Source organism: Telopea speciosissima, chromosome 5 (genome assembly GCF_018873765.1).
Source record: "Telopea speciosissima isolate NSW1024214 ecotype Mountain lineage chromosome 5, Tspe_v1, whole genome shotgun sequence".
In the NCBI taxonomy this organism is placed as follows: domain Eukaryota; kingdom Viridiplantae; phylum Streptophyta; class Magnoliopsida; order Proteales; family Proteaceae; genus Telopea; species Telopea speciosissima.
The window spans coordinates 64561582-64576690 of NC_057920.1; the positions used below are offsets into that span (position 1 = coordinate 64561582).

Genomic DNA, 15109 nt, shown 5'->3' on the forward strand with positions numbered 1-15109 from the left:
CTTCTAGAACTGGATCCTAGAGTACAGAACTTCCATTATTATTTTTCATAACCAATGGAAGCTTAATGGTTGGCAGAAACTAATGGGATCGATGCTGATAAGTGATACCTTAGTTATGCAATACTGGGCAGAACCAATTAGGTGAAAATATCATTCAATTTCCTTGTCACTTTGTGTCGATTCTTGAGCATTTTCAAAGAGGAGCATTCCATCAAAGAGAAATCATGATTCTCATAATAATCATAATCTGTACTGCATGTCAGTTGCATCATGCATGCATGCTCTTTTGTCATTCTCCTGCGAAGAGAAATTAAATTAAATTCACACATGGCATAGGGTAGAGATTGAAATCTTACATTTCTGATTGTAGAAGAAATACCTCACTTAATTTTCAGCAGCAATACATCTCTGCTTTAATTATGTTTTTGTAAGATAGAAACTGTCTGTCTGTAGTACTCCATTCCTGAGTTTTATTACGAGTGAACAGGCACGCAGGTGGTGGTTAGGCTTATTGCCATTGGCCATCCATTCTTACCTCTGGGATTTTGGCAATTTTGGACCACTCTTCTCCTTCCTTCTTTTGGTACCGTTGTGTCAGCATTGGACAATTCTGGGTCTCCAAACGTTTAAGAGAAGTTAGGTCACAGAGTCCATCATGTAAGGATTCAAGAATTGGGCAGTTCTTGATGCAAAGATCTGCAAGATTGGTGTGAAGCAGACCCTTTGGAATGGACACGAGAGCAGGACATCCACCAATGGCAAGAGATGAAAGAGAGGTGAGATCACGAAGCCCCCAATAAAGGAGGGGTGCTTGATTCTTGCAATCCATAAGAAAAGAGCATTCCAAAATTTCCAGGTAAAGATTTGTGAGTTTGTGCAGCCCCTTGGGCAAGGTATTCAACTTCCCACAATTTGAAATCGATAGATACCGAAGCGCAATCGGCAACCCCATATCTGGAAAGGATTCAAAAGCAGGGCACTCTGTGATTTTTAATCTTTGGAGTGATGTGAGTTTGTGTAGTCCCTCTGGTAGGGACTTTAGGTTTCGATATCCACGGAGTTCTAATACTTGAACGGACGTGAGGTTGTCGAATAGTCCCATGGGCAGGGATTGCAGATTCATGCAATTGACGATCTTCAATTCTTGAAGCGTAATGGGTAACCCTGTTTCCTGGAAGGACACAAGAGCAAGGCAACTTTCGATTACAAATTATTGGAGAGACGGGAGAGTGTGCAGCTCCTTAGGTAGCGACTTCAGATTCTCACACTGTGATATTCGAAGAATTCGGAGAGACATGAGGTTGTGCAGCCCCTCAGGCAAGTATTCGAGTCCTCTAGCCCCTTCAATTATTAATTCTTTAAGACAATGGAGATTGCTCATGCTCTGTGGTAGCTTCCCTAGGTTGTCACATTCACGGATGCACAAATGTTGAAGGCTTGAAGGAAGGAGATCAGCCTCAATCTCATTCTGCAGAAGAGCCGTAAGCTTGGTACAATGAGAGGTCTCTAATTTTTGAAGTGTTGTCAAATGTTGCACAGATCCATTGGGTAAGGATTCGAGATCTAGCATATCATCAATAGTCAAGGAGAAAACTAAATAGAGAGAAGACATTGTTCTCTTGTTGAGTACCATCCCCTTACATTTCTCCAACCTCAACTCCTTGATAGATGGAAGAATGGGTAGGGAACAAAGTTCTTCTCAATTTGATATCTCAAGTGACTTTAAATTAGAAAGGATGGGTCTTAATTCTCTCAAATTCGGACAACACACAATTACTAGCTGAAGGAGGGAGAAGAATGAGTCATGTACACGTCGAGCTGATGATGATGATGATGATTGTGATGATGATGACAATGTTGTTATCTGATCACAGTCCTCCAAATGCAAGCTCTCAATTTTTTGAAGAAATGGAAGTACCACCAATTTTGGACATTCTCTGATACGCAGCTCTTGTAATAAAGGAAAAAACCTTGGTAGTTCTCTTAGGACATCACATGTTGCAACTACCAGTTCCACCAAGTTAGGAAAGCAATGATCAGAGAACATCCTTAGCTTGGGACAATTTATTATAACCAACTGAGGAAGACAAGGGAATTGTTCTTTATATTCTTTTCCTTCATTTTCTTCTACTTTGGGCCATTCCTCCCACTCTTCCATCTTTTCAAAACGTAGTATCTCCAATGATAGAAATTCCTTATTAGCTGATGATAAGCCATATATGTCACTTCCCACAATTTTTATAGCACTGCAGCCATAGATTACTTGGTGTTTGAGCAAGGGCAATTGCATAAGATGAGGCAGAAACCTGCATTTGCGACAATCAATGAGACTCACAGTCTCTAAATTAGAGAAGGAAGGATCCTTTATCCAGCTTGGGAATTTCATACCACCATAGTTTTCAATCAATAGAGCTTCAGGATTTGTATGAGGTTGTAGTTGGTCAAGCACATCCTCCTCCATTTTTTCATCTCTCCCCAAATCAGGAAAACTATTATCGCTTTCATAATGACTCCAACGCAACCGTAGCCCAAGAAGATGTGGCTTGTTGTTTAAATTGGCTGCCATGGCTTCTGTCCCATTACTGCCTATATTTTCCAAATTTGAAATCTCTAGAGTCCCATGGAGTTGGGACAAGTTTCTCAAATCGCAAATATTTTTTTGACCCACAAAAAATATGCTCAACGTTTGAAGGCCAGTTAAGTTACCCACTCCTAATGGCATTTCATAGGAATCCCATGGCCCAGGGGGATGTCGAAGGTTCACAAGTTTACTCATATCTTGAGGCAACTTTGTAAGACTAAAACAGCCAGTTAGCTTTCATCAAAAGAAAAAGGGGTGGGTTTAGTCCCACATCGGGTGTGTGTGTGGTGTATGTGTTGTGTATATCCGCCATTCCACGGTTCCAAAAGTCAGTTAACCTTTTGGGATTGGTGTGTGGTTTGTGTGATTACACATCACTTTGTTGTTTTGTCAAAAAAAAAAAAAAAAAAAAGAGCCAGTTAGCACCAATGTTTGTAGATTGTGAAGTCTTCCAATTGAGTTGGGTAACCTCTCAATATAAGTAAATGAGAGATCAATAAGCCTTAGGTGTTTCAAACTGCCAATTGAATCAGGCAACTCACAGTTGTGACAATTTGTAAGAAGTAGCACTCACAAGAATTGGAATTGCATGGTGGACAAAAATCTGCACACGATAACATGATATACCACATTGAAATTGAATTAAAAAGGTTCATAATCTTTGGGATTCTATCACCTCAATATTACCATTCCTTAAATGGTAGGACAAGTGACGGGTGGTTGTAAGAACATCAGATGGCTTATCAGACTCTCTATTACAATGTATTCCACCCGAAACAAATTTTGCCAAATCATGGATCAGATCATGCATCACAAAACCTGATCCCGTGTTACTGGATGACTCTAACTGACTGGAAGTCTCAGATGACTTATTGGATGAATCAAAAAACGACCTGATGTCAAGTTCTTTTGATAAATAATAAAATGTTTGATAATGTGGCGGAACCAAAGGGTATGCTTGCGCATATGTCTCATTAGAAGGACGACAATACGATAACTCAAAGAAGGACCTCATAAACAGTTCATCAAAATACCCAACCCGTATAACCTCCAGCCATATATCTCCTCTTGGTTGAACAATACCTTCGGCCATCCACAAGATGACTAATTCAATCTTGCAAAAAACGTAGTTTTTAGGAAACAAAGCACAGTATGCGAAGCATCTCTTGAGAAGTGGCGGAAGATGATGGTAGCTCAATAGGAGCGATGGAAGAATCTCACTCCCCTCTTAAATCCCATATTTCATTCTCCAAAATAGCTTTTCACTCACTGTCCTCCCTTTTATCTCGCAAGAGACCAGCAAGTGTCTTCACAGCCAAAGATAAACCTTTACATTTCTTCACAATTTCTTCTCCAAATACCTTAAGTTTTTGTTCTTTTTTAAAGAGATGTAGGGATTCTTCCAATTCAGATGAATGCATAAAAGCGTGCCTTCTAACAAGTGCAAAACAAGCCTCCTCTGACAGACCTTTCAGATCATGATCATTCGGAACAGAGCGCACGATTGATGAAACACTTTTGTTCCGTGTTGTAACTAATATCTTGCTTCCTGGTTTACCGAATGCAAAAGCCATGCTTAAGTCATCCCATCTCTCATAGTTCTCATTCCACATATCATCCAGAACCAATAAGAATATTTTCTTGCTCAATTCTTTTTTAAGTTTCACTTGTAGCAGGTCCAATGAATCAGAATTAGGGGATAATCCAATGGCTGACTCAAGAATTCCTTTGGTTAACCTCACCACATCAAAGTCCTCCGATACAGAGACCCAAGCCTTCAGACCAAAATGCTTCTTAACTCTTTCATCATTATAAACAAGTTGAGCAAGGGTAGTCTTTCCAATTCAGCCCATGCCGACGCCGACTATGGGCAGCACTGAGAAATTATCATCATTGTTACTGGGACTTGGAGATAGCAACCACCTAACAATCTCCCACATATCTTCCTCTCTGCCAAATACTTTAGATTTATTCACTAAAGAACTTGTCGGTGGCCTTTGATTGAATACCTTGGGCCTTGAGGACCCGGATACCATGGTTGAGTTCAAACCAAGAGCAAAACCTTCTTGTGCTACACTTTTTAATCTCTCATTGATATCCGTTACATTGGATCCAAACTTTTTAATTCCAGGCCCAATGCCTTTTATCCCTTCTGATGTTTCATTGATGCCCTTAACCAAATATTCTGGACAAGAATTCAACAAAAATGAAAAACTACTTTCACTTGAAGTGTTTGAATAGGGTTTCGTACCTGTTGGGTTTGATGAGGGTGGGTTTGATATTCAGATTCCAATTTCAGGCGTAGAAGTTCAGTTGCATACTCATCCAGTGTGTCCTCAGCATCATAGAAGAGTTGTTTGAGGCGGTTGAGCCACAGTTTCACAGCATCGTTGTTGAACTACTTCATTTTAGCGTCATCAGATAAGGCCTGAATCATGGCTGAGGTCTGCTTTAGGGACTCCAGTTCATCCAAATCCATCTTCCATCGGCGAACGAAGTCCATGAACTCAGGGGTTGCCAACCTCTCGAAGGCCACCTGAAGGAAGGACCCTCCGAAAACCTGTCCCACAACTGGCATCTTCTTTCAGAGAAAGCAAAAAGATGTAAAGAAAAGAGAGTTCGACAGCAGGACCAGAATTGTGAGAGAGAGTGAGAGGAAGAAGAGGGAAGTCAGGAAACGCTAGTCGATATTGGCTTGTTGGAAGATAGAGTAAAAGATCAATAAAGAAACTAATGAAATGAATTTGTGCTTTGAAAAAACCATTCCTCGGGACCAACATGACAAACCAGAAGAACACTTAATGGACTCCAGATAGGACTTATTACTTATTAGACTCGAGATAGGATGGATTGGATCGGATATTCCCTATCCGGATACCGATGCGAATCAATTTCAGATTTTGACTATCCATTATCTCATAATTTTCATTTCCTTATTCTTTAAGAATCTGTTGAATCTTCAAAAATCTTCTATAAGTCTATATCATCAGTTGGATATCTATTCAGATCGGATACTTTATTTTTAGATTATTTGAATAAAAATTTGGATACCCCTAAAGGAATATGGATGCGAATTGAATTTAAATTTTTGGGTACTTGTTCGCATCCCTAATTTTGACTAAAATAGATGTTTTCAAGTGGCTAAATAGATTATTGCATACTATATACTAGTGGTTGGAATATTATAGATATGTGCGCATGGAAATAAATGGAAGATATTTGATTGAATTTGAGTTTTAAATTTGACATATAGCTACCTCTAGACCATATTCTCTCTATCCAGCACTCAAAATACTTGTATCATTTTTTTTTGGGTAAGAAAATACGTATATTACTTATCCATGTGCAAAACAGTTTTTTCTTTTAATACTTGTAAAATAATATTTTTTAGTTTCTAGGAATAAATTCTACTTCAAAATCCAGTTGAGATATGCTTCCCTTGATTATCCACAAATCTTTTCCATGCAACGGAATACATGATATGTCAATTTCAACTGATGGTTAGATAGTGGATAATCTAGATAGGTTATTTGTTCAATTTCATACTCAAATTCAGCCATATGCTCCCTTCTTATCCTCGCATGCATCCCATGTATGTTCATGCACATTTATGGTAACTCTGTCCATTACCATAAAATCTCCCATAGTTATAGATTTTTGAATCCTTATTTTGTAGCCTGAAAAAATATGACAAAGGAGTATGAAATCTACCACCTTCCATCAAAATTGGGTTTCGTAGACTTTGCTTCATATCATGTTTTGGGCAATCAGATAAAAATATTTTCTTCATGTAACTTCTAGATACAATGGCGGCATCTTAGTCCATAAATCAATAAACACAGTAATGTGATCTGCTATAATATGTCATTATTATGCTAAAATATGGTTAAACTCTATCAAAAAGACAAATAGGTTTATGTCCGCGTTCAGACATAGGAAGGTTGAAATGACCGCTCCGTCTCCCGTGAAATGAAAAATCTCACTCTTATTGGATGCCTCGGATTTTTTTTTCTCATGTGGCCCACACGAGTGCTTATGCTTCATTAAATTTCAATTTTCTTGTCCTTTTCACTTCTTTTCTTTCCACACTTTTTGTTTTCGCATTCCCCTTGGCCCACACTGTTGCTTTTACGTCATTACAATATAATTTCTTGTCCTTCGCCGCTCTAATTTTCCTTCTAATGTTTAATTATATAGTCACTCGTGTGGTTCTCATACGCCAATTGGTGCCCCCTACCTCTAGGTCCTTCTATCTCTTGAGGTTTAGGTTTTTTGGAGGAAAATTTCTTTTGCCGTGTAAAAGGGTTCATCCAAAATCTTTGCGTCATTTATTAATCTCCTTTACTAGTTGAAGGTCTGAAATTCTCCTTTTTACTTTTTGACGTTCATCCTATCGCAATGATAGGCCACGATGAAGGAATGCCTCCTTCACTGTGGCGAAGGAAAACCACCTCCCTGACTTTTTGATTGGGGGGAGTGAATGAGTGTTATATTGGATTTGTAATAGATCAATCCAAGATTTTTGTTTGGATGTTTTTATCAAAGATTTATGGTTGAATTCAAAATTAGTTTGGAGAGATCAACCAAATTATTTACAAAGTTTATTAAGTTGATCAAGTATTAATTTTCCTTTATGAGTCACAAAATATTTCTTACTGATCAAAATATTAACCAAATTAGGTCTAATCGGCATAAAAACTGAAAAGAATCATTCAGCTTAGGTATACATTGAACTATAAGATGGTGTAAGTGCTCCGTTGCATCCATTTGATTTTTATTTTTTTTTAATAATCAATTACCGGAAGGAAAAAGAAAAAGAAAAAAAAGAGATTAATATCATCTTGAATCAACACATGTTTTTTAATTGTGCCAAAATTCGGAATTCCAAACCAAATATTCTTTACCATTACCCTAAGATCGACACGGTTATTGTTCTAGAAATAGTGCATTAGAGCCCAATTGTATTTAGCATGTAATAAAAAAAGGAATACTTGACCTCTATAGGTGTATTTAGAACTTGACACCTTTTTTTAATTATTTTTTATTTTATTTCAAAAAATTCTTTAAGATAAAGATATAAAAGGGTTTCAAAAATAATTTATAATACACATTTTTCTAATATACATATGAAATGATACTATCATCCAAGAAAAAAAAATTACTGAAATCATTTGCGATGAAGAGCATGCAATGCAGAAACTATCATTAGTGAATTGTTATAGAGACCATCACATCAATGTCAACTTAACCTAAAAATTCTAAAGTGATTTTCTTTAGAATATATATCAGAACCATCAGTATTTACACTTTGCTAGTTTCCTCATGCTTTTTCTAATACTAATTCACAGAAAGCAATATCAACTGAAAAAATGATATTGCTAGTTATGTGGACAGGTTTCAGAACATTGGTGGAGAAACAACAAAAACTCTGTGAAAGGAAGATGTTAAAGAACCTCGATCATTGAAAATCTTTAAAATTATAAATATTTGCAGAGTACTGCATATCCTCAAATGCTCCATTTTCAATTTACAAAACTCATCCATATGTTGTCCATGTTTATTTTTCACCCATATAAGTTTTCTACATTCTGTTGTGGAATGTGAATCAATACATCTTGAGTATTCAAAAGTGTTTAAAGAAAAAACATTGGGAAGAACAAGTTCATAATATTTAGACAACTAGAATGATACCTGATCTTTTGTATCACTACAAATGGACGATGAAATAGAACACATATGGCACATGTAAGTCATAGAGCAGAATACCATTTCAGAAGAATTGAGATTCTGACAGGTTAAAAGTTTTTGGTGGAAGAAAGATTTCTGTTGTCAGATTAGATGCTATAAACTCAATCGGAACCAAATAATATATAGTTATGTGTTAAAACAAACACAAAGAAATACGAAGAAATAAAATAGAGCAAAAATGACACAGAGATTTAACGTGGTTCACACACCAATATAATGTGCTACATCCACGGGTGAAGCTGAAGATGATTCACTATGTAATGGAAGAAAGTATGAAGAAAGTACAGTGTAGATCTCTCCAGAACACCAAAAGTTGCAGCAAGAACTCCCCCCCAGAAAACCCAATTCGAAAAACCCAAATCTCACGCCTTTCTCTTACTTACACAACAAGACAATAAGACAAATAAATACTCCTCCAAATCAAGTTGATCCACCGGGTTGGGTCACCACCATAAATAAATCCTAGACCTTGGGAGGAAAAAAAAAAAACTCAAACGGGTCTTCACAAAAAATGTCGGAGAAGGCCAATCTTCGAAACGGGTACAAGAATTGGGGACAAACGTAACATTATGTCCTACACTTTGACAATTAATGTGGGTCTGCTTTTGTTTCCACCAATTTGAAGTCCAGAAGTGAGAGATGAACTCAAGAAATTACATTCAAGCATCTTGTAACCATCTCCATTGCTTCAACTTCAGTTTCTACAATACAACCACCTCTAATGTGTTGTGCAAGATATGTACTCCTGATGTTATTGTCACAAAACAAAAATAAACGTCGAAGTTATTTTAAAACATATAAGCAAATGTAAGGAGTGGCAAGGTCTTTATAAATATAGTTGTCCAAAAAAACATGTGGTCTGTTACTTACAAAGAACTGTTTAGGGTTCAATGATCTGTGCCTTTCCTTTTTCAAGTAGTTTCTATCTGCAACAAGTAAAATTGAAGTCAAACCTATCCAAAGACTTGGGGAAGGGAGATTTGTCTCCGCATGTTGCGGAGAGAGAGAGGGAGACTCACAGAATCAGAGTAGGACATTGCCATAATCACCATCATTCTGGTCTAAATATCACAATGGAAATAAGAGCCATTGGATAAGTGCATTGAAAAAGCTTCCTATACTGCCACAATGAACATTTTATTTAAAATCCAAAATGAAAAAGAGGTTACTTAACTTAAGCAATTATATTGAAAATATTAATGAAGAAGAGGCCTATATACCATGGAGAGTTCCCCAGCCTGTCAACCAGATATAGACAAAAGGGGCCAAGAATTAAGATTACAAATAAGAAGGAATTTAGGTATGATTCCATAAGATCAAGGAGGGTTACCACTTAAATTGTGAATTTAGAAAAGTTCAAAGGCAAAAATAGATTTAACATTTAACTTCTGCCTCACATTCATAATACAGTAAAGCAAAGAAACAGTTAATGGAAAGAAGATAGAGTTGTGTACTTACTTTTAGTGGAGGAAGCAAGTGAGAACAGAATTAATAAACTCCATAGTTCTGACTTTCCAATAATTCTGCAAAGAGCTGAAAAAAGATAACTTACAGATGAGTTAGTAGAACAGATTTCTCTTGTACAGAATTTGAAGACAGAGATAGTTTAAACCTACCCACCTGTTGAAGTGTAGTGAGAGAGAGATATGGAAATTGAATAGTTGAAGTGTATCCCCTGTGACTTGTAGAACGGATTTCTCTTGTACAGAGCTTCCACTATTTTGGTGACAAATTGAATCTTGAAGGTTGGCAGAAACTAAAGGGAAGCTGAAAAGAGGTTACTTAAGATAGATGTGTTAGTAGCACTAATTAGCTGAAATTTTCAAAGGAAATCATTCTATGGAGAAATATTTCCATAATGATAATAATTTACCTTTCATGACACTGCATCCTGTACTCATGCTCTTCACATCTTGTCATTCTCCTACAAAGAGAAATTAAATTAAATTCACAAGTGTCATAACATAAAGTAGCTAGGAATAGAAATCATTTATTTCTTAATTGTAAAAGGAATATCTCACCTAATTTTGGTTGCAATGCATCTTTCCTTCAAATGCTGTTGTAATCTATTGTTACATGAGGGATTTGTGCAATCTTGGACCACTCTTCCCCTTCCTTCTTTTGGTACTGTTGTGTTAGCATTGGACAATTCAAGATCCACAAACTTTCAAGAGAGGTTAGGTCACAGAGTATGTCATGTAGGGATTCAAGAATTGGGCAGTCTCTGATAGAAAATTCCTTAAGATTGGTAGGAAGCAGGCCCCTTGCAATGGACACGAGAACAGGATATCCACCAATGGTGAGAGATGAAAGAGAGGTAAAATTATGAAGGCCCAAGCTACGGAGGGGTTCAAGATCCTTGCACGCCATAAGAAAAGAGCATTTCACAATCTCCAGGTTTTTAAGATTTGTGAGTTTGTGCAGCCCCTTGGGCAAGGAATTCAGCTTTGCACAATTTGAAATCAATAGATGCTGAAGCGCAGTGGGTAACCCCATATCGGGAAAGGACTCAAGAACAGGGCACTCTGTGATTTTTAATCTTTGTAGGGACGTGAGTTTGTGCAGTCCCTCCGGCAGGGAACTTAGGTTTGGATATCCACAAAGTTGTAATCCTCGGAGGGACGTGAGGTTGTCTAGTAGTCCCATGGGCAAGGACTCCAGATTCTTGCAATTGATGATCTTCATTTCTTGAAGCCCAATGGGTAACACTGTTTCCTGGAAAGACACAAGAGCTGGGCAACTTCGGATTGCAAATTTTTGGAGAGACGTTAGAGTGTTCAGCTCCTTGGGTAGTGACTCAACATTCTCACAGTTTGATATTATAAGAACTTGGAGAGACTTGAGGTTTTGCAGCACCACACTCTTAACTGTAAGCTCTGTACAACAAGTGATAAACAATATTTGAAGTGTTGTCAGATGTCGCAAAAATCCATTGGGTAGCAATTCTTGATCTGACACCGTCATGTTGTTGTTGAGTACTATCCCCTTACATTCAATCAATATCAACCGTTTGATAGATGGAAGCATGGGAAGGAAACAAAGTTGTTTGCAACCATAGATTTCGAGTGCCTCCAAGGAAGGAAGAATGCGTGGTAATTCTCTCAAATTGGAACAGGACAAAATCCAAAGATTCCTGAGATAAGGGAATGAGTTATCTAAACGTGGTGGTGGTGGTGGTGGTGCAGCTGCTACTGTTGATGATGTTGATGGTGATGGGTGGTCAGAGTTGGATAATGTTGTTATCTGTTGACATGTCTCCAAATTCAAATGCTTAATGGATGGAAGATTTGGAAGTACCACCAAGTTTGGACAGTCATCAATATAGAGGTTTTGTAATACAAGAAGACGCCTCGGTATTTCTATTAGGTTGCAACAATTGTCAATTTTCAGTATCACCAAACCAGGAAAGTGGTGAGAGAACATCCTTAGCTTTGGGCAGCTGTGTAAAAACAGCTGACGGAGACGAGGGAATTGTCCTTCACCTACTTCTTCTTCAACCACTTCAGGCCACTCCTCCCACTCTTCCATTCCTCCAATATGTAGTGTTTCCAATGATCGAAAGTGCATATTAGTTGACGATGAACCATCCCCATATAAGTACTCACTTCCCAAAATTTTTGTAGCATTGCAGCCTTGAATCATTAGGTGTTTGAGCATGGGCAATTGCCAAAGATGAAGGAGAAACCTACATTTGCAACAACGAACGAGACTCACAGCCTGTAAATTGGAGAAGGAGGGATGCTCTATCCAGCTTGGGAATCTCATACCACCATAGTTTTCAATCCATAGTGCTTCAAGATTGGTATGAGGTTGTAGTTGGTCAAGTGCATCCTCCTCTACTTTTTCATTTCTCCCCAAATCAGGAAAACAATCATTGCTTTTATACTCACTCCAACGCAGCCGTAGCCCAAGAAGGTGCATCATGTTCTTTAAATTGGCCACCATGGATTCTGTCCCATTATTGCTTACATTTTCCAAATTTGAAATTTCCAAAGTCCCACGGAGTTGGGAGAAGTCCCTCAACTCGCTAATATTTTTTGGCCCCACAACAAATCTGCTCAACGTTTGAAGACTAGTGAAGTTACCCACTCCCAATGGCATTTTATAGGAACACAATGTCATTTGACTAGAACCCCATGACGAATTTACAGGGAGAAAAAGATGTCGAAGGTTTATGAGTTTACCCATATCTTCAGGCAACTCTCTAAGGCTCCAACAACCAGTTAGGACCAACGTTTGTAGATTGTAAAGCCTTGTAATTGAGTTGGGTAAACTCACAATATCAGAAAACGAGAGATCAATAAGCCTTAGATGTTTCAATTTGCCAATTGAATCAGGCACCTCACAAATACGGCAATTTCTGAAATGTAGCACGCGTGGGAATTGGAATTGAATGGTGGGAAGAAACTGCCTGCTCTGCCTAAAGATGCCACGGTCTTTTACATCTAGAAGGGTGCGTAAGCTTTTCATGGCCTCAGATTCTCTCACCTGAACATTACAATTGTTTGTGAGGTAGGACAAGTGACGGCTTGTTGTAAAGACTTCTGATGGCTTATTGTACTCTCTCCTGCAATATATTCCACCCGAAACAAATTGTGCTAAATCATGGATTAGATCATGCATCACAAATCCTGATCCCGTATCACTGGATGGCTCAAAAAATGATTTGGAGCTAATCCCACATAGCGACTCCTCAAATGGAGAAGGGGATGATGCCTTGTTAGAAGGACGATGATCAGATAACTCAAAAAATGACCTGATGTAAAGTACATCTGATAAGTTATAGAACAACTTTTCATATTCAAAAATTCCGATCGGCTTAACAAAAGGGGATGCCCAAGTAAAAGGACTTCGATCAGATAACTCAAAGAAGGATCTCATAAATAGTTCATCAAAATACCAAGCCCCTATATCTTCTAGTCGTTTCCTTCCTTTCTGTTGGACAATACCTTCGGCCATCCACAACATAACTAACTCAATCTTGTTAAAGACGTAGTCTTTGGGAAACAAAGCACAATATGTGAAACATCTCTTCAGAACAGACGGAAGATGATGATAGCTCAACATAAGCGATGGAAGGATCTCGGTTCTCTCACCTAAATCCCATATTTCATTCTCTAAAATAGCTTTCCACTCACTGTTCTCCTTTTTATCTCGCCGGAGGCCAACAAGTGTCTTCAATGCCAAAGGTAAACCCTTACATTTCTTAACAATTTCTTGTCCAAATACTTCCAACTTTTGGTTTGCATCAGATGAATCTCCATTCTTGAAAGCGTGCCTTCTAACTAGTGCAAAACAAGCCTCATCTGACAGACCTGTTAGATCATGATTGTTCTCCACAGTGCGCACGATAGATGCAACACCTCTGTTCCGTGTTGTAACCAATATCTTGCTTCCTGGTGAACCGAATGCAAAAGCAGTGCTTAAGGCATCCCATCGGTCATAGATCTCGTTCCACATGTCATCCAAAACCAATAAAAATCGCTTCCCTCTCAATTCTTATTGAAGTTTCACCTGTAGCAGGTCCAGTGAATTAGAAGGAGCGGATGACCCAGTGGCTGACTCGAGAATTTCTTTGGTTAACCTCACCACATCAAAGTCATCCGAGACACAAACCCAAGCTTTCAGACCAAAATGTTCAGTAACTTTCTTATCGCTATAAACAAGCTGAGCAAGAGTTGTCTTTCCAGCTCCACCCATGCCGACTATGGGTAGCACTGAGAAATTGTTGTCATTGTCACTTGGACTTGGAGATCTGTCTGATACCAACCATTCAAGAATCTTCTTCAGATCTTCCTCTCTGCCAAAAACATTAGATCTATTCACCAAAGAACTCGTCTGTGTCCTTTCACTGAATACTCTGGAGGACCCAGATCCGTTGCTAGAGTTCAAAGCTAGAGCAACGCCTTCTTGTGCCACACTTTTTAACCTCTCGTCGATATCCCTTAGCTCTTTTGATCCAAACTTTTTAATTACTTGCAGATCTTCGGCAAAGTTGTAGACCTTAGGCCCGATTCTTTTCATTCCTTCTAACATTTCATTGATACCCTTAACAGCAGATTCTATACCAGATTTCAACAAAGATGAAACACTACTTTCACTTGGAGTGAGAGAAACAAGGTTGCGTACCTGCTGGGTTTGGTTGGGGTTGATCTGATATTCAGATTCCAATTTCAGCCGCAGAACTTCAATAGCATACTCATCCAGAATGTCCTCCGCATCGTAGAGGAGTTGTTTGAGGCGATCAAGCCACAGTTTCACAGGAACGTTGGTGAACTGCTTCACCTCAGCTTCATCAGATAAGGCTTGAATCATGGCTGAGGTCTGCTTCAGTGACTCCACTTCATCCAAGTCAATCTTCCATCGTCGAACGAAACCCATGAACTCAGGGGTGGCCAACCTGTCGAAGGCCACCTGAAGGAAAGCAGAGAGGAAAGCCCCTCCGAAAAACGGTCCCAGAGCTGACATATTATTCTTTAAGAGAGAGATGTAAAACAAAGAGAGTTCAACAACTGAACCAGAAATCAGAGAGAGACAGAGAAAACGAGGAAACTCTCTTCGATGTCAGTCAAAATTCGCTCTTCTCTCCACTATGGTAAAACATTATCGAAGTTACCAGGAAGAAAAATAAAATCCAGAATGGGAGTAATAAGGCGTGTGGCTATGAGATACCGGGAATCCACACAGTTGCTTTCCACCACTAAAATATTATCTTCTCCATTTTTAACTTTTTCTTTCTTCCTTTTATTGGTATAATTTTTGGAATTGCTTTTATTGGTA

At 38.4% G+C, this 15109-nt stretch overlaps 1 protein-coding gene and 1 pseudogene across 1 annotated transcript; both read right to left on the reverse strand.

Annotated features, from left to right (window-relative positions):
• Positions 1-240: 240 nt before the first annotated feature.
• LOC122663266 (putative disease resistance protein At3g14460) lies at positions 241-3674 on the reverse strand. Its single transcript, XM_043858952.1, has 5 exons — positions 3258-3674; positions 3124-3185; positions 1778-2798; positions 536-1171; positions 241-297 (listed from the first exon to the last, which is right to left on the reverse strand). The coding sequence occupies exons 1-5, from the start codon at positions 3672-3674 to the stop codon at positions 241-243; spliced, it is 2193 nt and encodes a 730-aa protein (XP_043714887.1).
• Positions 3675-3717: 43 nt separating this feature from the next.
• LOC122663267 lies at positions 3718-14797 on the reverse strand (annotated as a pseudogene).
• Positions 14798-15109: the final 312 nt, after the last annotated feature.

Coding starts and splice junctions, on each gene's coding strand:
- LOC122663266 (XM_043858952.1), bottom strand. CDS start 3,674: ATGGCCGAAGGTATTGTTCAACCAAGAGGAGATATATGGCTGGAGGTT. Junction 3,186..3,257: donor TAAGGAATGGTAATATTGAG/GTGATAGAATCC, acceptor TATCGTGTGCAG/ATTTTTGTCCACCATGCAAT. Junction 1,172..1,777: donor TCTTCTCCCTCCTTCAGCTA/GTAATTGTGTGT, acceptor GTGTCCTTCCAG/GAAACAGGGTTACCCATTAC.